This window comes from Scomber scombrus, chromosome 20 (genome assembly GCF_963691925.1).
Source record: "Scomber scombrus chromosome 20, fScoSco1.1, whole genome shotgun sequence".
Lineage (NCBI taxonomy): Eukaryota > Metazoa > Chordata > Actinopteri > Scombriformes > Scombridae > Scomber > Scomber scombrus.
The window spans coordinates 22,250,887-22,274,097 of NC_084989.1; the positions used below are offsets into that span (position 1 = coordinate 22,250,887).

At 39.3% G+C, this 23,211-nt stretch overlaps 2 protein-coding genes across 3 annotated transcripts in view; one reads left to right on the forward strand and one right to left on the reverse strand.

The window, feature by feature from the left end:
• Nucleotides 1-15,691: 15,691 nt before the first annotated feature.
• The window catches only part of enosf1 (enolase superfamily member 1), a 49,995-nt gene continuing 42,475 nt past the window's right edge, over nt 15,692-23,211 (forward strand). The window contains exon 1 of the mRNA XM_062441824.1: nt 15,692-15,695. The gene's annotated coding sequence lies outside the window, so the exon portion shown is untranslated. The remainder of the gene's footprint in view (nt 15,696-23,211) is intronic.
• On the reverse strand, nt 16,865-19,582 carry adcyap1a (adenylate cyclase activating polypeptide 1a). 2 transcript variants are annotated; one of them, XM_062441839.1, is made up of 4 exons: nt 19,485-19,582; nt 18,712-18,846; nt 17,938-18,042; nt 16,865-17,048 (listed from the first exon to the last, which is right to left on the reverse strand). In XM_062441839.1, exons 1-4 carry the CDS (start codon nt 19,580-19,582, stop codon nt 16,865-16,867), a joined length of 522 nt encoding a protein of 173 aa, XP_062297823.1. The 2 variants fall into 2 exon arrangements, with proteins under 2 accessions (XP_062297823.1, XP_062297824.1); XM_062441840.1 differs by lacking the exon at nt 17,938-18,042.

Consider the following 23,211-nt stretch of genomic DNA (forward strand, 5'->3'; position numbering starts at 1 on the left):
CAGCATTACCTCAGCAGCAATCTGAGAAGACAAGAGACTTTATTTCAGGAGCAGTCACTGTCTGCTAAGATGAACTGCGAACTGCTAAAGATAGAGGCTCTATTTTAGTAAGTGAAGATATTAAAGATACATATGAAACAGGCTGAGTAGAAGATGAATGATGAGCGCACTCATTCAGCTAGTGGCTGCTTATGAAACATCCAGAGGTTATCTTCAGTCATTGACCACCAGTGTAAATCTGGATGTTTCACTGACAAACGTTTGTTGGGTTTATGATTAGTGGGTCAAACCATAGACTGTATATAAGAAATGGACGTAACATGCGTGACGTCACCCATTGGTTTGTGGACTGCTGCTTGGAAGCCAATAGTATCGGATCTGAGCAGCGCCATCTTGAAAATGTCAGATGCATGCCGGGAAAAATAAAAACACTGATTCTACTTATATGGGCATCAGGAGGAGCATGAGGCGCCCTCCTGAACCTGTGAACCAATCAACCTGTCAATCACGACGTAGCCACGCCCTAATGCATACCCTGCTTTATCGTCAAATATAAAATCAGGGAGGCCAAAATGTCCCAAATGAACATCATACTGCATTGAAGAAAGCTTTAAACTAGCGATTGAGACCATAAACACATTTTGAAAACGTTTACTGAGGTTAGAAATCAAGTGAGAAGTTGGTGAATTCTCCATTGACTTGTATAGAGACGGAAGTCCTTTTGACACCAAAACGGTCGCCCCCTGGTGGCCTTTTGATAGAATGCAGTTTTAAGTTACTTCCACAAGACCGGAACTCCCCGCCTGAGTCAAACTAAAAAAGTAGACCAACATTTGAGAAACAAAGACACTATACAGTAACAGTCACAATAACACGCTGACTCATTACATAAATTCATTAAAAGTGCATGTTGAACAAAACACTAGAAAACGGGCTTCCTGTATCCTGACAGGAACTGCAAAATCCCCCACTGTGCAGCAAATATGGACCAAAGATAAGAAAATACTCTCAGTGGGGCCCCTTTTAAAAGATCCGGCTATATTGCGAACGGATGTTAATGTTATGTAAAACTCCAAGAGGGATGAATGACTCATTTGCTTTAACCGTGAACAGGATAATATTCAGAACAAGCCGCCTAATCCAGTATGACAGGAAATTAATTTATTCCTGAAAGCAGGTTGTAGTGGCCACGCAGCTATTGATTAGTTAATGTAGGAATATGTTGCTTGAATCACATTTAATTACCTCTCTTATTCATCACCTGTTTATTTGAGTGTTATTTGAAAAGGTGGAGATGCATAAAGGGGTTAAAAAGAAAATCTATTAGGCTGACTCTCACTTTGGATACGAGGAAGACTGATTGAGGAAAATACCAATGAAGATGAATGACAGTAGACTTTTCTTTAAATGCCATCGTGAAGGATAGGGGCAAGCAAATACCTTTTTTTATATGTCAACTGGCAGAGAGAGAGAGGTTAAAGCATCCATCTAAAGCATACAATGTTCAGAAAGTGTCAAGCACAGAAAACAAAACACCTCATAGCTTTTTCCAGAGCTTTCAAAACATATCTTAACCCCATTTTTTTTACATTTGAGTGCTATAAAAACACCATATATACATTTATTTTAGCCAGAATTGTCCTAATGTGGCCGTGAATATACAAAAAAATGGAAATAAAATGCTTTTTAAAAATATTTGTGTGCAGCTGATACACATTTTTACATCTGCAAATGTCCAAATTTGCCTTATTTATTACAAAATCTAAAAATCAGCTTTAAAACATGTTGTATTCATCAGAAAAAATGTTCCTCTGGACCATAAAATAGTGATTATGAATGTCTTTTTTTCTATCGATAAACACTTCTTGCTCTCTGACAGCTTCATTAAGGATTAATCAAACATTTATTATTAACTAACGGGGAATTTATGAGTCAGAATGTGAACAGTATGTAAAGGTTAAGGTCTTTTTCTGAGCAGTTTTAGGACTTCTCGTTGCACTTGGAAGCTTCATTTGTCATGCTAATACATTAAGTTTTGGGTCTTTACTTTACAAACTATTGACTAGCCTTTTTGAAGTGAACAAAGGGACTTAAACATGTATAAATTTCATCAGAGGCTGATAATTGTGAATTTAACATAGCAAATGATAGGTAAAAAATGCATCCAGCCAAAGGTAAAATGTAGAAGATTTGAGACTTCCTTATAATTCCTATTACATACTTCAGCTGAAATATAAATTATGTGTTGCTTAAGTGAAGGTATACTCTTAATAGACTGCAAAAGTGCAATACAATAAGGCTAGAGAAGTGTTTGATCCTCTTATTTAAGAGATGACTGAATGATCTATTTTTGGTATATTGTATGATTTATCTTTTACTTGCAGTGTACCTGCTGCAACAACAGAAGACAGGTATATCCACGTCAGCACAAGAGTGAGATAAATTAAGTCTACCTTTATCTTTAGCAGGATTTAGAGCAAGCACCTGAAAACTGATTTATTACCGCCATCTCATCGGTGTCAGATGAATGATGAATGTCTAGGTATCAAAACCACAACAAGATGCTTTATAGCCTTGTTTTTCTTTCTTTCTGTTCTGTTTTGACCTTATACACACTGAGCAGGAGTGTACTGTAATGTGCAAAGAACTGTGTGATTTAATTGTGCACACACAATCTCCCAAAGTGTCCGTGACTTTTCTTCATCTTGTGCATGTGCAAAGTTAGAGCCACTGCCGTCTCGTAGTGATGATTTCATGAGGCGATGCGTTGTGCTAATGGACGGATCGATAGCGTGACGTCAGTAAATGCATATTAATGGCGCTGTGGGCTGTGTGTGTGTCCAATTTAGCCTCGAGACAGTATCTCTAATGATGTGAGGAAGAGGGGATCATGGGTCAAGCTGAAGCCCGGTAATGAGTACAGTGTTCAGTCCAAATCGAGGAACATGCTCCCTTACCTCTGGCCTCTGAACCCAGGCTGCCATGATGTCCGAACCAAGGGGAATGCTAATTGGGCCTCAAATGTACTGTAAGGTGTCAAGGGGGAAACATGAGAAGTAGGATGGGTGTGAGAGTTGTAGATGTACAGGTAAAATTAAATGTGGAAGTAGAAATTGTTTATTCATGATTTTGATTCAGATTCAGAAGGATTTAGGGTTTACGCTTGTCGGGTGATAATAGTCAGGGGCTAACAATAATCCCAATAGAGGCCCTGATTTGAATTCTGTTGAAGGACTGTTAATACCTGAAGAAAAACATCAAATAAAGCCAGCCAAGCACAACTGGTACATTTCCCTGTTAACACTCTTGTGGTCCTTTTTGACTGTTTTTATATCAGAAATATGGATTTAATTCATTTAATTGCCTTAAAATCACATAGATGGTTCCATACTGCATTTTTCAAGAGTAATCTCTACTACTTTCATTTAATTGGGTGATTATTTGTGCGTAATGCTTTATTAAAAACAATCAAACCAGGTGTGATTATGTGCTGCCATTCAAATATTTGAAATGGTTGAAAAACAGTATCCTTACTAAATTTTGGCATATACCAATTAGTTATAACGGATTAACATATTGTAAAGTAATTCATAATTTCTGCTTTTTAACTCAAGAATTGGGTACAATTCAATTTAAATTAGGCCTGTGTAAAACCTGTGGTAATAAGTTGGAATGAAGTTAGCTAAAAAGGTCTTACACAGAATTGGGTGATAATTTATACCTTATGCTTTATAAACAATCAAACCCATCAAAATTGACCCAAGGGAGACAACAGTTGCATGAAACGGGCAATAACATGTTTTGGACTCCTCTAAAGTCAAGCCCACAAAGACACACTTCTATTCAAAACACTAAAAAACCCAAAAAACTGAACCATGAAACCAGCCGCCTCAGTCAGCTGACGGTGAAGCTAACCAACCAGGCTCCCGTCAGCAATGATTCAAAAACAACAATAAAAAATAAAATTATGAGTCAGTCAAAAGATCAAGATTTAGATATTCTGTTTATGTTACTTGACCCTAAACAGAGAATATAAATGAGCTGAGAGTTTCCACTCCACTGTCAAAGATACGAAGCAGAGACCGATCCTGACCAATTACAGAGTCAGTGATCACTGACTGGCAGAAGACGGAGATACAGAGAGGGGTTTATATGTGGTTGATAAGGGAGATAGAGAGAGATGTACTTCCTCCTTCACTGTGAGAAGTTATTTTCAGTGAATATTCAAATTTTACCAGCCACTCATTAGATTACCATTGTTTTTTTGGCTGGTGAATGAAGCAAATCTACAATATGCAACACAGTGCTTTTAGCTAAATGCTAACGTCAACACGCTACAATGATAATTTACCATAAATTAAAACACTATCCTACTAAATCTAGATTTACACATTACTTATTAAATTAAGACTGCTTGCACCACACAAACTAGTTCAAACATAGAGATTATTGTTGCTAAATATTTAACACCAGCTTCCGGTTGGAGCTGTTGCGTTAGCTAGCTGAATGAACCACGTTTAGACTGAAGAGTAAAAGAGGTCGATGTATGAATATGGTTGATATACCGTCTGACCTGTTGCTATTAATTTAATAGAAACACACAAAACTTCAAATTACAAAACTGCATGTTAACGCTTATTCTACTTGCTTTGAGAAAGAAGAATAATTTAGTAAATAATGACGGTTAGCTTAGCATAATCATTTTCCTCTCACTGTAAAATGCATGAATGCTACACATTAAAAACACACATATTAAGTTGATTTTACCTTTTGGTCCCAAAAACCTTGTGATGCTACACTACTACACTTTCTATTTACATTGCTTCTTGTTGAATAGTGCTACAGAGAATTCCTATTTCCTATTTACATTTTACTAAAGTAGGCTATTAAGGCATTTCTCAAGTACTTGCATAAGAGTACTTTATTAGTCCCACAGGGAAATTAAAAGTGTTACAGCAGTCACTTGACATAAACCAAAATACAAAATGAGGTAAAAGAAACTCTAACTGAAATCTATCTATCTATCTATCTATCTATCTATCTATCTATCTATCTATCTATCTATCTATCTATCTATCTATCTATCTATCTATCTATCTATCTATTTTTACTTAGTGTCAGGGGATCAGTCTATAGGATAACACCTCTGGCATTCATGCATATCTGCACAAAATTGCATGATACCCCTTCCAATAGTTGTTGAGATATTTATGTCTAGACCAAAGTGGTGAACCAACACATCAACAGTGTGATCCCTAGAGCCATATGTCGCTATCCTGGCTAAAAACTACACCTGAGCCTTAATGCCTCAGTTAGAAAGGTGGGATGAAAAGAAGACATCCTTACCACTTAACAAGGTATGCTGTGAACTGTTGTCAGCTCTCTTTATTCCCTAAGGGAGCAAAGACTGAGAGACAAATAGAGTCAGAGCACGTATGCACTATGTGACTGAGATTCCTGTAAATAAATCACCAGCTGCCTGGCCTTGATCAAACATCAGATATTCACCAGTCACGTGGTCCACTACCAGTATAATACATAATAAAGATTAGTTCAATAATGTGTCAGTGCAGGAAGTACTGTGAGCACTTTAACCCTCCTGTTTTCTTCCAGTCAAGGAAGGAAGGGAGGAAGAAGGAAAGAAAGGAGGGGGGAAGGAAGGAGGGAAGGAGAGAGGGAGGAAGGAAGAAGGAAGGGAAGGAGGGAAGAAGGAAGGAAGATGGAAGGAAAGGAGGAAGGAAGGAAGGAAGGGAGGAAGAAGGAAAGAAAGGAGGAAGGAGGGGAGGAAGAAGGAAGGAAAGGAGGGAGGAAGGAAGGAAGGAAGAAAGGAAGACGGGAGGAAAGGAGGGAGGAAGGAAGGGAGGAAGAAGGAAGGAAAGGAGGAAGGAAGGAAGGAGGGAGGGTGGGAGCGAGAAAGGAAGGGAGGAAGGAAGGAAAGAAGGACAGGGGAAGGGAGGAAGGTAGGGGGGAGGAAAGAAAGAGAAAGAGGGATGGAGGAAAGAAGGAAGGGCGGAAGGAAGGAAGAAAGGGAGATGGAGGAAGGAAAGAAGGAAGGGAGGGAAGAGAGAGGAAGGAAAGAAAGAGAGAAGGAGGGAGGGAGGAAGGACAGACAGAAGGAAGGAAGGGAGGAAAGAAGTAACAGTCAAAACAGACGGGGTCAATTTGACCCGGGAGGACGACACAAAGGTTAAGCATGTAGGGAAGTCAGGGGTAGAGGATGGATATGGGGTAAATTGTGCAGGAGACTGGAGTTTGTGTTCTATTGGACGGGCATTTATTGTTTACTCAAAGTCAAAGATTGATTGCACGCTAAGAGAAGGTATATCTGAAATGTATTTTTCACACTGTTCAATCTGCTTCCTCCCCGCTGGGCCTGTGTTGGACAACTTTGAAATAAAAAGAAAATAACTTTTAAAATCATAACGAAAAACTTTGCTTTATGAAAAAGTGATTTAGTTGCCTTACACTGGGGTCAGCTCTATGTTCCCACAGCTCTATGTTCCCACATTACTTAGACTAAATTAGGCCCTATGCTCCCACAAGGTTAGGATTATATTTTACAACTATTTTACAAAAAGACGGCCCAATCAAGACAGCGTTGTGCCCGCCCCAAGTGCTTAATTTGTAAATTATTGCTCATGAGGGACATTCACTCGTAGCCTTACAGAGGTACCAGGACAACCCACATGTCTGTGGCTGTGGGAACATAGGACCTACATTTTAATAATCTCTTAGAAATGTGGGAACATAGAGCCTTGGGAACATAGGGCTGTGGGAACATAGAGCTGTGGGAACATAGGGCTGTGGGAACATAGAGCTGTGGGAACATAGGGCTGTGGGAACATAGAGCTGTGGGAACATAGGGCTGTGGGAACATAGCGCTGTGGGAACATAGGGCTGTGGGAACATAGGGCTGTGGGAACATAGGGCTGTGGGAACATAGGTGCTGTGGGAACATAGGTGCTGTGGGAACATAGGGCTGTGGGAACATAGCGCTGTGGGAACATAGGTGCTGTGGGAACATAGGTGCTGTGGGAACATAGGGCTGTGGGAACATAGCGCTGTGGGAACATAGGGCTGTGGGAACATAGAGCTGTGGGAACATAGGATTGTGGGAACAGAGCTGTGGGAACATAGGTGCTGTGGGAACATAGGGCTGTGGGAACATAGAGCTGTGGGAACATAGGTGCTGTGGGAACATAGAGCTGTGGGAACATAGGGCTGTGGGAACATAGGTGCTATGGGAACATAGAGCTGTGGGAACATACGGCTGTTGGAACATAGGGCTGTGGGAACATACAGCTGTGGGAACATAGAGCTGTGGGAACATAGTGCTGTGGGAACATAGAGCTGTGGTAACATAGGTGCTGTGGGAACATAGGGCTGTGGGAACATAGAGCTGTGGGAACATAGAGCTGTGGGAACATAGAGTTGTGGGAACATAGGTGCTGTGGGAACATAGGGCCATGGGAACATAGGTGCTGTGGGAACATAGAGTTGTGGGAACATAGGTGCTGTGGGAACATAGGGCCATGGGAACATAGGTGCTGTGGGAACATAGAGCTATGGGAACATAGAGCTGTGGGAACATACGGCTGTTGGAACATAGGGCTGTGGGAACATACAGCTGTGGGAACATAGAGCTGTGGGAACATAGTGCTGTGGGAACATAGAGCTGTGGTAACATAGGTGCTGTGGGAACATAGGGCTGTGGGAACATAGAGCTGTGGGAACATAGAGCTGTGGGAACATAGAGTTGTGGGAACATAGGTGCTGTGGGAACATAGGGCCATGGGAACATAGGTGCTGTGGGAACATAGAGCTGTGGGAACATAGGGCTGTGGGAACATAGGGCTGTGGGAACATAGAGCTGTGGGAATATAGGGCTGTGGGAACATAGAGCTGTGGGAACAGACACGCTCCCCTTACATTAACCATTGTTTATTTTCCTTGACCCAGATGTTTCCATAACCTTAACAATACCAGTAGTTGCTGTATACAAATATTGTAAGAAGAAATAACACTTTGTCATTGAGCGTCCATCAGGAAACACAGTAATGTCAGTTTCACACAGTATCTATTGGTCTACCAGATCCAGGCTGTGGTGTATTGAATTGGGTCTTATGTTGTGTATTATTGCCATATAATTCCTTAAAATTAGCCTATATGAGGAAGAATGTGTCTTTTAAAAGATACATACTCTTAAAGAGTGGCTAAAATGATCAAGAGCAGAGATCACTGTCTAAAAGCTTTTCTTTCAACATGACATGAATCAGACTCTTGTAATTTATGGCATGAATATGCATAAATTTAGAGAGACTGAATATTGGCACAAAATGCTGGTGATTAGCATTGTAATTGGCCTTAAAAATCCACATGGGTCCAATCCAAGGTTTGTCTTGGACTTGTCTATTCAGTTGGGCTGCACTGCTCAAAACTTCCCACTAAACACATCTGACTGTGTTTATAATGTTCCCTCTGCCTCCTCCCCCATTAAGAGGTCTGTGAGACGCCTGGCTTTCAAAGAATTACAAGTTTTCACCAGTGTAAAAACGGCGATAGCTTTGTGTAACGGCTGAACTTTTGCACTTTTTCTGCAGTCAGTCAAGCAGGGCCCAGGGGGCTGCGCTGATGAAAGGGCTTCATGTGGATTCCCCCTCCAGAAAGCTGTCACTCACACGGCCCCCAGAGAAGCAGAGGGGATCCTGGGTTGACGTTTAGGTTGTGGAGTAGGAGGTGAACATGTAGGGGAAACAGTCTGAGAATGTAAGGCTGCAGTTTGACAAGAGGGAAGTTTGATATTAACGAAACAGAAACAATGTGGAGGAATGGCACCATATCGTATTATATCTTATTGTATTGTATTGTATTGTATAGTATTGTACTAAATCATACTGTATCATATCGTACTATTTCATACTGTATCGTATTGTACTATATTATACCATATCGTATTGTATCGTATAGTACTATATCGTACTGTATTGTATCGTATCGTACTATATCATATCGTATTGTATCGTATCATGCTATATCATACCATACCGTATCATACTGTATCGTATCATATCATATTGTATCATATTGTATTATGCTGTATTGTATCGTATAGTACTATATCATACTGTATTGTATCGTACTATATCATACAGTATCGTATCATATCGTATAGTACTATATCATACAGTATCGTATCATATCGTATAGTACTATATCATACAGTATCGTATCATATCGTATAGTACTATATCATACAGTATCGTATCATATCGTATAGTACTATATCATACTGTATCGTATCATATCGTATAGTACTATATCATACTGTATCGTATCATATCGTATAGTACTATATCATACTGTATTGTATCGTACTATATTATACCGTATTGTATCGTACTATATCATACCGTATTGTATCATACTATATCATACAGTATTGTATTGTATCGTACTATATCATACCTTATTGTAACGTACTATATCATATCATATCGTATTATACCATATCATACGGTATCATACTGTATCGTATCGTATCGTATCGTACTATATCATACTGTATTGTATCGTACTATATTATACCGTATTGTATCATACTATATCATACAGTATTGTATTGTATCGTACTATATCATACAGTATTGTATTGTATCGTACTATATCATACCTTATTGTAACGTACTATATCATACCTTATTGTAACGTACTATATCATACAGTATTGTATTGTATCGTACTATATCATACCGTATTGTATCATACCGTATTGTATCGTATCCCATCATATCGTATAGTACTATATATACCATATTGTTTCGTATCGTGCTATATCATACCGTATCGTATCATATGTGCAACTCTGTCATTTATATTGTATTATTGTTGTGCAAATGTGCAACTTTACTTTTACTTTCTTTGTTCTTTTTTAACTATGGCGGCAGTCTCAGCACTCAGAGTCCAAGACAGATTTCCCTTCAGGGACAATAAAGTATCTATCTATCTATCTATCTATCTATCTATCTATCTATCTATCTATCTATCTATCTATCTATCTATCTATCTATCTATCTATCTATCTATCTATCTATCTATCTATCGTATCGTACTATATCATACTGTTTCGTATCATATTGTTTCTCATATCTGAGGTAACTTACTGCAGATAATTTAGAGGCAGATTTGGACTAAGATACTGTAAAGTTATAAAAGTGTGCAAGAACTGTGTTGTCCGTGGTTCAGAGGTTTTGCTTCAGGTGATGTGTATTGTTTTATGTTTTCCACGTTGAATTCAGGAGTAAATACTGTATCCTTCTAAGATGTTTGGAAGTAAAATGCCCAAATATAAAGACATTCAATTTCACCACACAGTAGCTATGTGTTATAGCCTTCAAACCAAATGTTTTGATGTTGGCACGAAGAGGAAATAAACTGCTGAATTGGATATTTTCTTACTCCTGTTAAACGTCCCTTTTCACAATATCTATGTTAATTATATTTTTATGTACATTTCACATCTTACCTTCTTTACTTGTTTTTCATGCATTGTTTTCTAGTGCCAATGTGTCTTGGTTCTCTGTGATTTATTTGTGCATTAGTTACAGTGTGTGTGTGTGCCTGTCTGTGTCTTTCTTTATGTCTGTGTACTTTTATGAATCACTGCACATTACTCAACCTCTGCTTTCCTCTCCGGTGGCTTATTTATCAGCCCCTCCCTGAAACTTGCCATCGCAGCCAGTATAAGACAACATAGCTGAGACTGAAGCCATTTGAGTGAAATATATCCGGCGTGATCTTTGGGTGCCCAGGAAGGCCCCGCCCATTCGCAGCGCATCCTCCTGGGACCGGTTGCCTGGCAACACTGGCTGATTGGGTTAGCAGGGTTAAGAAAGGGTCTGGCACGGGCCGGAGGAATCGGATCACTCCCATTGATCATCTTCACTGTGCGCTCCTCTGAGAGCCTAGGCCGCGGCCACAAAATCAAAGCCCTGCCATCATGTCTGAGAGGGGGTTATTACGCACACGAGGGAGCAGAGAGAGACATGGCAGGCTTTGTGTGGTTGCTCGGTCTGACATCCCATACCGCACATCACAGTATGATGCTGCAACTACTCACAGTTGCAAGTGATGTGATTGTAATTGAAGCCCTGTAAAGAGATTTCAGGGACTAGAGAGGGCAGGTCTGGACAGCGGGGGTGTGCAGACAAGCCGTCAATGTCTAGAAAAGGTCCTGCTCTTTGGTGGCTTATTATCAGATATTATGAGATATGGGGGGATCTATTTAAGGTCATTAGCTTTAATTTGGATTGACACACAAGTATAAAAAGGTGCCACTTGTGGAGAAAGAGAACAGGGTGGAGGGCTATCGGGTAGGTGGTGGTATTCCAAATGCCACCCACTGTAACGGCAGTGTGGGGGGTCTCAACAGGAGGCAGACTCATCGGACTGACAGGGACTCACAACGCAAGTAAGATAGTGTGTTTGCAACACTTTCTTTTCATTATATTATAGTGTTCATAGCATTAGTCCACTTTGGATAATAACATGTAATTTATATTTATAACATCCTGCTGCTGCTGCTCTTGGATGAAAACCAATTAGCTTTAGTGGGCTCTGAAGCTAATGCTTTTTAACCTAATAACTTCATTGCCATTTAGTAACCACGCCATTATTCAATCGGATATCGCTGCTCTTTTATTCTTTTCATTCGACACTGAGGCACAGTAGCAGTTTGCAAGTTATAAAGAACAGTAGTGTTGTTCAAATAAAGACTTGTCCTTGCAGGAAAAGTACAGGTGTTATTGATTACCCTGACAACTGTTCACTAGTGTGTAGGATTTAATGGCATCTTTAGTGAGGTTGCAGATTATAACTCCTCCTCCCCTTCCAAGTGTGCAGGAGAATCTATGGATCCAGCTAAACTCACAAAATAAGTAAAAGGCCCTTTCTGGAGCCAATATTTAGTTTGTCCATTCTAGGCTACTGTAGAAACATGGTGGTACCACATAGAGCCTCTGTGGAAGACAACCCACTCTTTATGTAAATATAAAGTGCTCTTTCTAAGGCAGAGGTGTCCAAACTTATCCATAAAGGGCCATGTGGCTGCAGGTTTTCATTGAACACACCTGGCTTTGAATCAGTTAATCAATTGATCTCAGTTGATTGGTCAAATCTTGATTGGTTTGAACCAAAACCTGCAGGCACACAGTGCTTTATGGACTTGTTTGGAGATGCCTGATCTATTTTCTAGGTGATTATACACTAATTCAAACATACTTCAAATGATATTCCATTTCTGCCAAGTCAGTTTTGCTAGATGCCACTAAATTCTCCATACTGGTCCTTTAAGTCCCAGCATTCACAGTACTGGGAACCTTGAACTGGCTCACCTAAACAGTATGTAACACAGTTGGTATTAATTGCACCTGTACTTTTCCTGTTATGATTTATCAGAATTTGAGACATTTTATATTTGCTGGTTAAATAACACACAACAAGTCATGTTGAACATTTCCAAGGCCAAACATTTCTTTCCATTGAGTCTTTTACAAGGACATCAGATAGAAAGTTAGCAACTAAAGCCATTCTGAACAGGTTACCATGGATACCAAAGAAATTAAAAAGAGCTGTGTCACGTTAAGTCAGTAGAAAATGAAGCAGACTGTCTGGTGACTTATCTCTTTAGCAGTAAAAGCTAAACTGTTGAGTCGGATTTCATATTGAATGTTGAAGCTTCATATTCTGTTAAACTTGTTTTAGCGTCATTTGCATCCAGGTGTTATTCTGGACCACAGGAGTTACAATGGAGCCTCTACCTGCAGGTGACACACCTACACCTGCCCACTGGTGCAAAAATATAAGACATCTTGAATCAAACCCTTCTCAGATTAGCAGATGATGTATTTCTTACTATTACAGGGTTTTTTTTGTATGTAAATAACAATTGAATGCAACAATTTTATCATTATAGATTAATGTGCCCCTTTATTTAAATTATAATGTCAGAAAAATTGTAAATGAAAATGCTCCAGTTGACATATTTGTCAGGCAAATCAAAAAATGTGAACCTACATCTGAATTAGTTGATTATGACACGACAGAGACTAGCAAATATTCATATTTAACAAGCCGGAAACAGTGAATTTGTCATAGTTTTGCCTAAAATTGATCATTACTTGATTATCAAACTAGTTGCTGCTTAATCTTCTGTTGATTGTAACTGATTCATTGATTTATGCATGAGGGCCTTTTCCATTGCAGACATCTGAGAGTGCAGCTTCCTCTTTTGAACCGTCAAAATCTAAAATTAATGAATTGACTTTAAACTTTATATTCACAAAGAAAATGATGCTTATAGTGGCAGAATTAAATTGCCTTCAGCCTGTTTAGTGTTGTGGGTTATATGAGCTCTGAGGGTTTTGGCTCCAGTTGCACCACCTGAGCTTTGCATGTAAGAAGATACGTGTGCATTTATTCACTCCCTCATCTCTGAGCATGCTTATTCCAAAACTGAACCCTTTCAACTCATTTTGCTTCACGCCTCGACATTGTTGTTTTTGGCATGAGGTGAAATGTACCAGTGTCAAGACCGGCCAACTGTTCCTCCAATACTTCAGTCCTTTGGTTGGTTGGTGGTGGTGACTTGCTGAAGTCCCGGAGAGGTGTAAAGTGCAGCGAGGCATGGTGTGGCGGCGGCTGGGTGATCCCCTCCCACGCCTCTTTTACTCATGCTGTCCCAAAGGGAGGTAGACACCCGGCCAACTGGTGTCACTGTTCCTCCGCCAAGAGCCACTGAGTCACCGTGAAAATGGGGGCAAGACAAGAGACTCCTTTTGGTTTCTTTTCCACCAGTTTTATCTGTTGTTTCTGTCATTCGCTAATTCATTTTTGACCACACACTGATTTTCCTTTTTTATTCCTTTCATCATCCCTTTTCATACATAACACTATCGAAGGAATGCAATGATTTAGGGTTTTCCTTTTTCTAGTTTTCATCCTCTTAAATGACGTATATATATATATGGTGATACTGGTTTCAAAGATTAGACGAAATTTTTTTTGTTGTTTACAAAAATTTATTCATACAAATCTTACAACACTTTTTTTTTTTAAACATTTATTGACTTGACCCTTGCAGATCGCCATTTGAAGTAGTAATCTAATATTCACTTTCTACACAGTAAATATATATATATATATATATCTTTGAAGATTATTTCATTTTTAGTAAGGCTATTGGCGCTTTCATTATCATACATATAATGTTTCATGGAGAGCGGGAAACTGATCCTTCCCTTCTATTTTCACAAAAGAAGAAAAAAAGTCTACGTCTAAGTGATCTAAAAACAAAGTGCAAAAGAAAGCAGTGCAAGTAAAGATTGCTTGACGTCTAAGCTGGATGGCACTATAAAGATCCTACCAAACGTTAACACAAAAACAACAACCCAAAAAAGAAAAAAGAAAAGGGTGAAATGTAAGCTGATGATGTGCAGCATTGTAGGGCCACTAAATAGCCATCTGTGATTCATGGCGATTTTTAAAGTCGATGCAAGGCACCACAGCCGAAAACTGCTTCCTGCGTCACAAATCCTAGAGGAGAATGCAAAATTAAAAGAAAGATTTATACAGTAAACATGACTTATCAGCCAGGCACAGATCGAAGAACTGTTGGAAAACTAAAGCTCAACTCGCTCTTTTTAAACTTTAATTTTTTTTTTTAACTTTTTTGCTTTTTTGCAGAATTTTAACTCCTCCCTTCTTCCTTCAGGAAAATTAGGAGGAAGTGTGCAGACAGGTGGAACCAAAACATCAACTACTTTTTTAAATGTGATTTGTTTAAGTTCGTTAAAGCCTGATCCTCTCAACATTTGCAGTCTTTCTCAATCAATCGTCCCACCCTCTCTTCCCTCATTTGCTTCTTCTAACTTTATTTTCCTCATCCTCTTTCCTCTTTAAAATTCAATTGTGTCACTTAAATCGTGTCAATTATGGCAGCCTTCGTGCCAAACTTGCAAATAAAGATAATAGAAAATGACCACTTGAATTGTCCAATCACATCATGGGTTTGTTTGTTTTTTTCTTCTTCTTCATCATACACAACTTTAACAATAGGTTACAAAACAGAGCCTAAAAGATAAAGCATGACATTAGACTTAGAGGTTCGTTTGCCAGCAGTAAAGAAGTACATTCAGAGAATTCTTCAATGGAGGACAAAAGTTCAACATACAGCTTCGTGTAGAAATGTCAGCGAGGAGAACAGAACACAAAACAACATCCAAGAAAAAATGACAGGTATGTATGTTTGCAGTAGTCAGAAAGCAAGCAAAACCAATCCGGTTTGGAGTCGTCTGCACAGATGCGGTGGCTAGTGCAATTACTTTAATCATGCAGTCTACTTGTAGTTTTTTACATTGGTTCACATGACAGAAAAGGGAAGCACAATAGACCCAGAAGGTTCAAACATAAAAGTTCAAACTGCCTCATATGTCTCTCACAAAGCACAAAGTCGGATGGATACGTAACCATGTAACAAGTATCATTTCTTCTATTGTTTTTTTTTTTTACTGTTTCTGTTTCTTTTTTTTTAATCATTTTAAATAATTTGCTTAATCTGATGGTGCTTTTAAATGTTTGGTGATACTTATTATATGGGCAGAGAGACACGAGAAAACCTTCAGCAGAGTAAGAGGTTTCCTATGACTTTTCCAAACACATAGAAACCAGTTGATAGAAACACAAGATTGGCACTTTTACATGAGTCAAAAGGTGTAAGCTCACTCTGTAAACACTGCGGAAGAAAAAGGACAAGAAAAACCTCAAAAGTACTCTGGTCCTCATCTCAGATTTGGGATTATTAATCTTAATTTTTAAAGAATTGATGACTTATATTTTGAATGTTTTAAAGCCGACTGGGCTCACATCTGGTCTAACCCAGATCTACTGAATTCATTATTATCATCCTTGCATCCATGAAGAGGATGCTGATGATGCTTTTGTGTGTGTGTGTCAATCATCAATGATATGTAGATAACATATCGGGCTAAAGTCTCTCCACGTTAAGACTGTATGCACTCGGCTGCACGGGTGGGATTTAAAGGTTAAAAAAAATCTGTGAGAGTCTTGAGAGACAGGAGCACAAATGAGGTGGAAGAAGATCGGGTTTGAGTGTTTGGAGCAAGATCACAAGGTTCAGAGTTAAAAGGTGAGAGGAAAAGGGAGGGACACGAGAGGCCCCCCAAAAGGACACGGCCTCAGGAAAGAGTCTGAAACTCACCAGAAATTCGGGAGAGAACTGTTTCAGCCAATCTCCCAAAAAAGCCTCAAACTCATCCCCGTCCGGGAGGGCATCAAAGTCTATGTCTTGTAGGATATGGTGCAAACCTATGTCTTCAAGGCTGTTGTGGATAGAGACAACTAAACTCTTAATGTCGCTTTACAAAAAGCAGCATTCAATACATTGATTGTCTTTTAAACTATTTATTTTCTTCACAATCATATCTCATCATTAAACGTTTAAAAGACAGGGCTGTTGGAGCATATCGTCATGGTAACAATTGTCTCCCCTCAATAAATAGGTCTAAAAAAAATAAATCAATGAATACATAAATAGAGGCTATTTTTTTTCTCATAATGAACAAAAATTGGTCCACAAAGTAGATATTGTGTGTCCTCAAGTGCTTTAAGTACAAAATAAAAAACAATATTATTATCAAAATATTCATTTTAATGGCTTACTTCATACATAAATACATGTTTAAGAACACAAAAAGCGATCCACTGATTGTTCAGATCTCAAAATGACTTCATCTGGGGCTGCACACACTTAAGTTTTTTTGTTTTGTTTTTCAGGAGGGGAGGGAGGATGCTACAAATATGCCAGCCGGCGTCCTTTGTTTCTAATTCTCTGTCTATACCTTTTCCCAAGGACCGCTGCCAGGTATTTCTTGACCGCCATTTGCTTTCGGTAGCGGCTGTAGCTGTCTGTGAAGATCCCATCTGAGTGTCGCTTGGACAGAGGCTCTGAGCTGTCATCCAACGTTTTCCCCCCGCTGTGGGAAAAAGGAACAAAGGGCAAGGTTTCACTACCGTCACATGAAAACAGGCATATTTACCTCTGCATGTACAGCCTGTGTGTGGTGAAGAGTGCGGAGATTCAAGGGCTGGTAAGGAATCTGTGTGTGGCACCATCTCATAAAGGAGAAAATAATTAGATAATCAGATTCCCCATTTTGTTCAGAACAATGCAGCCTGGAGTGCTTTTGCAGGGACCCAATCTGTGTCCTCCATTTAGAGCATTTTAAGTATCAATAATTAGATTTCCCCCTTTCAAGTTTATTCCAGGAAGAAGCCTGTCATTTTTTGCAGAAATGATCCAACAAAAAGCTTCATTTTAAAACATTCTCTTTGTTTAACTTTTAGCTCATGATGGACTATAAGTGCCAAATTGTCCTGGGATGAGCAGCCCATTTGGCATATATGTCTGACCTGCAGTGAGATGTGATAGGTCTGCTCATAAGTCTGGAGTAATTGCATGCTCGCCTTCCACCAGGAGCCACTGGGGCTCGATTCCTATAAATTATTCATATGGAAATAAATTTAAGCCTGCTCGGGTCAATTCTCCCCTCTGCGCCTTAATGACACAGCAGAGGGCTTCGAAAATGACACTTCTCCAAATCAGTTAAGTGCCCCTTTTGTGCCCTGATGATATCATAGGATAAAGGCTGAATCAGACGGTGCCAGATTTAAGTGCATGCTGGGAGATAATGGGACCACAGACATAAACAGTACGTATAACAGCGTGAGTTATGAGCATCAAAAGGATCAGTAAAAAAAAAAAAAAAAAAAAGAAACAATAGAAAAGAAACAAAAACGCACATAAGACATAAATAAAACATTAGATATAAAAAGAAGAGACGACAACCAAGAAGATGTTCTTACCCTACACGTTTTGCCATCAGAGAATGAAGATATTTCCTTGCTGATAACTGACCCAGCGCTTTCCTGTAGGCTTTATTAAACATGCCGTCTGCATGCCTTTCCGTTCTGGGATGATAGATAGCCACACAGTAAAGTCACCACACACCCAGCGCAAGAGGCAACAGTTTCAAGTACTAGCTACACTGCAAAAAAAAAAAGAAGCTAAATCTCCATAAATCAATTATGAGTCTAATATTGAGGCCTGGAGCTCGATTTGTGCTTTAAAAAAAGGCGAAAAAGCTCCAAATTTGTGGATTATTTTGCTTGTTTCGAATTTATTTGAGGCATTTTCTTAAAGTAATTTGCACTAATATTCAGTTTTTCCCAATTTTCTACATAAATAATCCGTTTTGGCATGATATGTTGCTTATTAAAGGACAAATACAGCGTTAAAGACTTTGCGTCATTACGCAGCAGGATTTCTCGCCATTTAGAGAAGCTCATCCATGTGTGACATTTTTTTTAAAGAAAGCTGAACTTGACCCAACTAATTTAAAACAGACTATAAATTAACACACACACATACACAAAAAAACACCAAAACAGTCATCATGTTGGAAGTTACTGAAACAATTTCGACGATACATTACATTGATTAACACAAAAAGGCACGCGCACACATATAAACAGAAATAGGACTACAGCAATGAGATGTTCAACATGAAAGTCACCAACGTTGAGAAGAAAAAGAAGAAGAAGAAAGAAATAAAAGGAAAAGTTGGTGTTGATAGTCACCTTTTCTCTGGTGGATAGTACAAACTATAGACGTCGTCAGCGACAGACGCAGGGCTTCTCACATCCATTTGGTCTCTGTCATAATCCAGGGATGGTAAGGAGTTTCCATCCTCATCGTAAACCTCACTGTCAAGTCTGAAAGAATTAAAACACGCTTTTTTTCCCACAATCTATTTTTACAGTCTTCAACCTCTGCGACTGACGAGTGAAATATAATTTGCATATTCAGAAAAGAAGCCAGTTAATTATGATCACACAGCTTTAAGACTCAAATAAAATCTAGGAATCAATATATTATAATGTTATTTATGCCACAATTTAATTTCATAGCATTTATTTAATTTCACTTAGCCAAAAACTGCAATTTCCTCTTCAAATCCGACTTTTTCACGCCTTATCTATCGACCAAAATGTTCTCAATTAATTATCTAATCAGAGAAATTGGTCGGTTAATGCTTGCAGGGGATTGAGACACTGTACTTCACTGCCTCTGTTGCCCAAATTACATTACCTCCGCTCCCTGGTGAATGTTTCTCCCGCAATTATTTCTGTGTAAGCAGCCGTATGGATCTGCTGTCAGATGATGTTATCCAGTAATCCAATAGGCTATTATACCCACAGACATAACTAACTGTGAAGCAGATACGCTCCTTAGCCTTTTGTCCTGCTGCTGAGTGCAATAAAGCCAAGATCTTGCCAAAAAAAAAAGAAATAAAAGAGAGAAATCAACATGTGGAAAGTGACATTTAAACGATAAATAAGAGTGTACATACCTAACACTTGGAAAGCTAAGCCCCACAGGTGAGCAGTAGACGCTGTAATGCATTATGATTCCATAGATGAGTAAGGCTAAAGTCGCTTTACTAGACATTGTCCTGCTGTAAAAGAAACAAAAATAACGCCATTAAGTGTGTGAACAGGTGGATTCAAAGCCAAATCACTCACATCAGTCATTCTTTGATGCATTATTGGACTAGATTATATTGGGGTTTTTTTTTACTTTCACATCACACCTGTGAGTTTTTAAAGAGAAATAAAGCAGCCACACCTGACTTTACCCAAACGCTTTTACCCACTTTTAAGCTGCGTAAAACCCCCCCGAAAAAGTGTCTCCTCTTACCAGTTGCGAGATGCTGGACGCGATCCGCTGAAGACCTCAACTGGGAGAGTGAGATAGGAGGTCTATCTCAGTCTCTCTCTCACACACACACTCTCTCTCTCTCTTTCCTTCCTTTCCTTTCTTCTTCTTCTATTCCCCCTTAGTGAAGCGCCTCTTCGGGTCTCCTTGTGCGTCTTCTGGGTGTGCAGCCCTCCGTGCAGCTCAGTTTTCGGGGATTTCTACGTGCACTCGGTCATGGGAGGAAAGGAGAGCTCCAAACATTTGTCTGCGGAGAACTTTCCTGCGTCCTGTGAACTTAACTCCCCTTGGTTTTTTATTCATGAATCCGAAAAGGCATGCCTTTTTCACTTGTCATAAGGGGTGGGTGGGTAGGAGGGGAGAGGATGGGGAGGCTGAGGTGGGCGGCTGCGTCATCGCCCATCGTCCCATTGGAGTGCATCCTTCTTCCGCGTCAATGAAAGACCCTAAGTCATAAAAAAAAAGAAAAGAAAAAAAAAAGGAAGAATGGATCGTGAGTTCAAACATTACCATTAATTAAACCGCGAATTAATGTCAACATTTGACGTCACGCCATAAAAGAGGATCACGTGGCAGGGCCTTTGAAGCCTGGGAGGATGAAGAAAGGAGCTGTCCGGTGCTGAAATCTGACAGAAAGTCCAGAAATAGTTCCTCTAACTTAGGAACAAAAGAGATATCTGTGATGCAGCTGAGTTACTTTACCAGTATGTTTTTAGTTATTTTAGTTTCACAGCTTTATTTAGGTCAAAGGTCAGACCAGATACTTCTAGTCTTATAGTTAAAGGAGAGTCTTTTTAACTAATTAACTGTCTTTACTGTCCCTCTTTCAGGGGGTTAAAGTTCTAAGTCTTAAACGCCTAATCTAACTCATTATTGAATCTGATCAGATCAGTGATTGTAGATATAATCTAACACAGTTTAAAACATTACACAGGCTCTTTCTCTGGTCGTGTAATTAACAGTAAAAGCATCTTTCAGTGTTTCTCAAGGCTTTTAGGAAGCATTGGAAACCCGATCCTCTCTCTAATAGCCATCCTCAGAGTTACAAGCTCCTCGTCTTTGTCCTGTAATTATGTAAGGACGTGTCTGATTTGTTCAAAGTGATAATTGCTATTAAAAAAAAAGTTCTGATCTTATGAGAGTGGAAAATGGACTTAGTGCCTATGTTTGAAATGGCAAACGTGACATTCAGAGAGATTGAGACTCTGTAATGACGACAGAGGAGGTATTTTTGGTAAGATCTGAAACTATTTTTGGGGTACGGACTCATCGGTTGTGTCTTATGTAAATCTTCTTTTAAACATGTATATATTCTTTCATTTTGTACTTTTTTTTAAAGGAAAGAACTGCTTTATATTTCATTTAACTTACAGACTGGGGTTATTGTGGATATTATCTCAGATGTGCTGTATTCATTTGTGTTCTCAAAAGATAACAAACATATACTATAAATTAAAAAACTAGAACTAGAAGTCCTGCATTCAAGATCTTATAAGCAAGAATCAACAGTAAAAAAGTACTTCTTGTGCAAAAGGCCTTGTCAGTGATGTTCATACTGATGTATTGATTAGTGATAAAGATTTCACTGTCGTAGTCAAACTACTTTCTAAACTGGGTTTGGCACAACTTAGATCCAAATGGTTGTGAGATGATTAATGAGTCAGAAAAAGTAATAAAAAGCTAAGTTCTGCCACATAATTTTCATATTAAGTCATCATACTTTTCTCTAGTCTTTGCTTTTCTGTGAGATTTTTCATGATTTTGAAGTATTTGGGCGTCAAACTAATACAATTAAACCATCTGAAGGAAGGAAGGAAGGAAGGAAGGAAGGAAGGATGAAGGAAAGGAGGGAGGGGGGAGGAAGGGTGGAAGGAAGGAAGGATGGAGGAAAGAAGGAAGGAAGGAAGGTACGAGGGAGGGAGAAAGGAAAAGAGGAAGGGACAAAGGAAGGAAAAAAGGACAGAGGAAAGAAGGAAGGGACGAAGGAAGGGAAGGAAGGAAGGAAATAAGGAGGGAGGGAGGAAGGACAGAGGAAAGAAGGAAGGGAGGAAGGAAGAGGGGAGGAAAGAAAGAGAGAAGGAGGAAGGGAGGAAGGAAAGGAGGAAGGGAGGAAGGAAGGAAAGAAGGACAGAGCAAAGAAGGAAGGGAGGAAGGAAAGGAAGGAAGGAGGGAGGGAAAGAAGAAGGAGGGAGGGAGGAAGGAAGAAGGAGGGAGGGAGGAAGGAAGGACAAAAGGAAGGAGGGAGGAAGGACAGACCGAAGGAAGGAAGGAAGGGAGGAAAGAAGGAACAGTCAAATCAGACGGGGTCAATTTGACCCGGGAGGACGACACAAAGGTTAAAGGCCAAAAAGGTTAGCTGGTTTTTGTCTTTGCTTTGTGTTTTATAAGCTTATCATGAGTTCTTTGTTCATGTAGAATCATAATCTGATCTAATAATGAATGTAAAGGAATAAAAAGTACAATAATTCCCTCTGAAATGTAATGAAATTGAAGTATAAAGTAGCATAAAATGGAAATACTGGAGTACAAATGCCTCATAATTCTACTTTATCATGAAACCTATTTAGTTACTTTTCTATAAAACTAAATCTAATTCAAACTATTGTTAACTTTAGATCTCCTGCATCACTTTTTCTCTCCTCTGCAGGCCCATTGTTCATTAACAGTCAGCTCCTTCAACGCAGGTTTAAGCAGCATGTGTTGAATCTTGAGTGGGTGATTCAGACCGGTCGATCTTCTCCTGGTTCTGACGTCATGTGACGATTTTCGTGGCGTAAAGCAAAAAGACACTTTACTTTGAATTCTTCACACGGTGAGGAGAATAAATTAAAAAAATAAATCCCTGAACATGCCGGCTGATGCATCGAGCCTCCTTTTTGCTCTGAGAGAGCACTGCACCCAAGTGGCTATAAGAAGAAAGTGCTACGTAGTAAAACTGGGGTCTCAAAGTCTTAAAATTGATAAAAAAATCTTATTAAATATGTCAAATAAAAACATCTGAGAAGATTGTGTGTTTAGGCATCACTGTAAAGAGAATTATATGATTACCTGAACTTAAAATAGGGTAGAAAATAGAGTTAAATCATCATTTTACAGACTTTAACTGGGTTTATTTATCAGTAAAATTAGATTAACCCTCCTGTTGTCCTAGAGTCAAGGAAGGAAGGGAGGGAGGGAGGAAGAAGGAAGGAAAGGAATGAAGGGAGGAAGAAGGGAGGGATGAAGGAAGGGTGGAAGGGAGGAAGAAGGAAGGAAAGGAAGGGATGATGAAGGAAGGAAGGAAAGGAGGGAGGAAGGGAGGAAGAGGGAAGGAAAGGAAGCAAGGGAGGAAGAAGGAAGGAAAGGAAGGGATGATGAAGGAA

Excerpts from the sequence above, each read along its gene's own strand:
- adcyap1a (XM_062441839.1), bottom strand. The coding sequence starts at position 19,582 with ATGTCTAGTAAAGCGACTTTAGCCTTACTCATCTATGGAATCATAATG. Across the intron at positions 18,847-19,484 it reads CTTAGCTTTCCAAGTGTTAG|ACTTGACAGTGAGGTTTACG; the intron begins GTATGTACACTC and ends TAATTCTTTCAG. Across the intron at positions 18,043-18,711 it reads TACTATCCACCAGAGAAAAG|AACGGAAAGGCATGCAGACG; the intron begins GTGACTATCAAC and ends CTATCATCCCAG.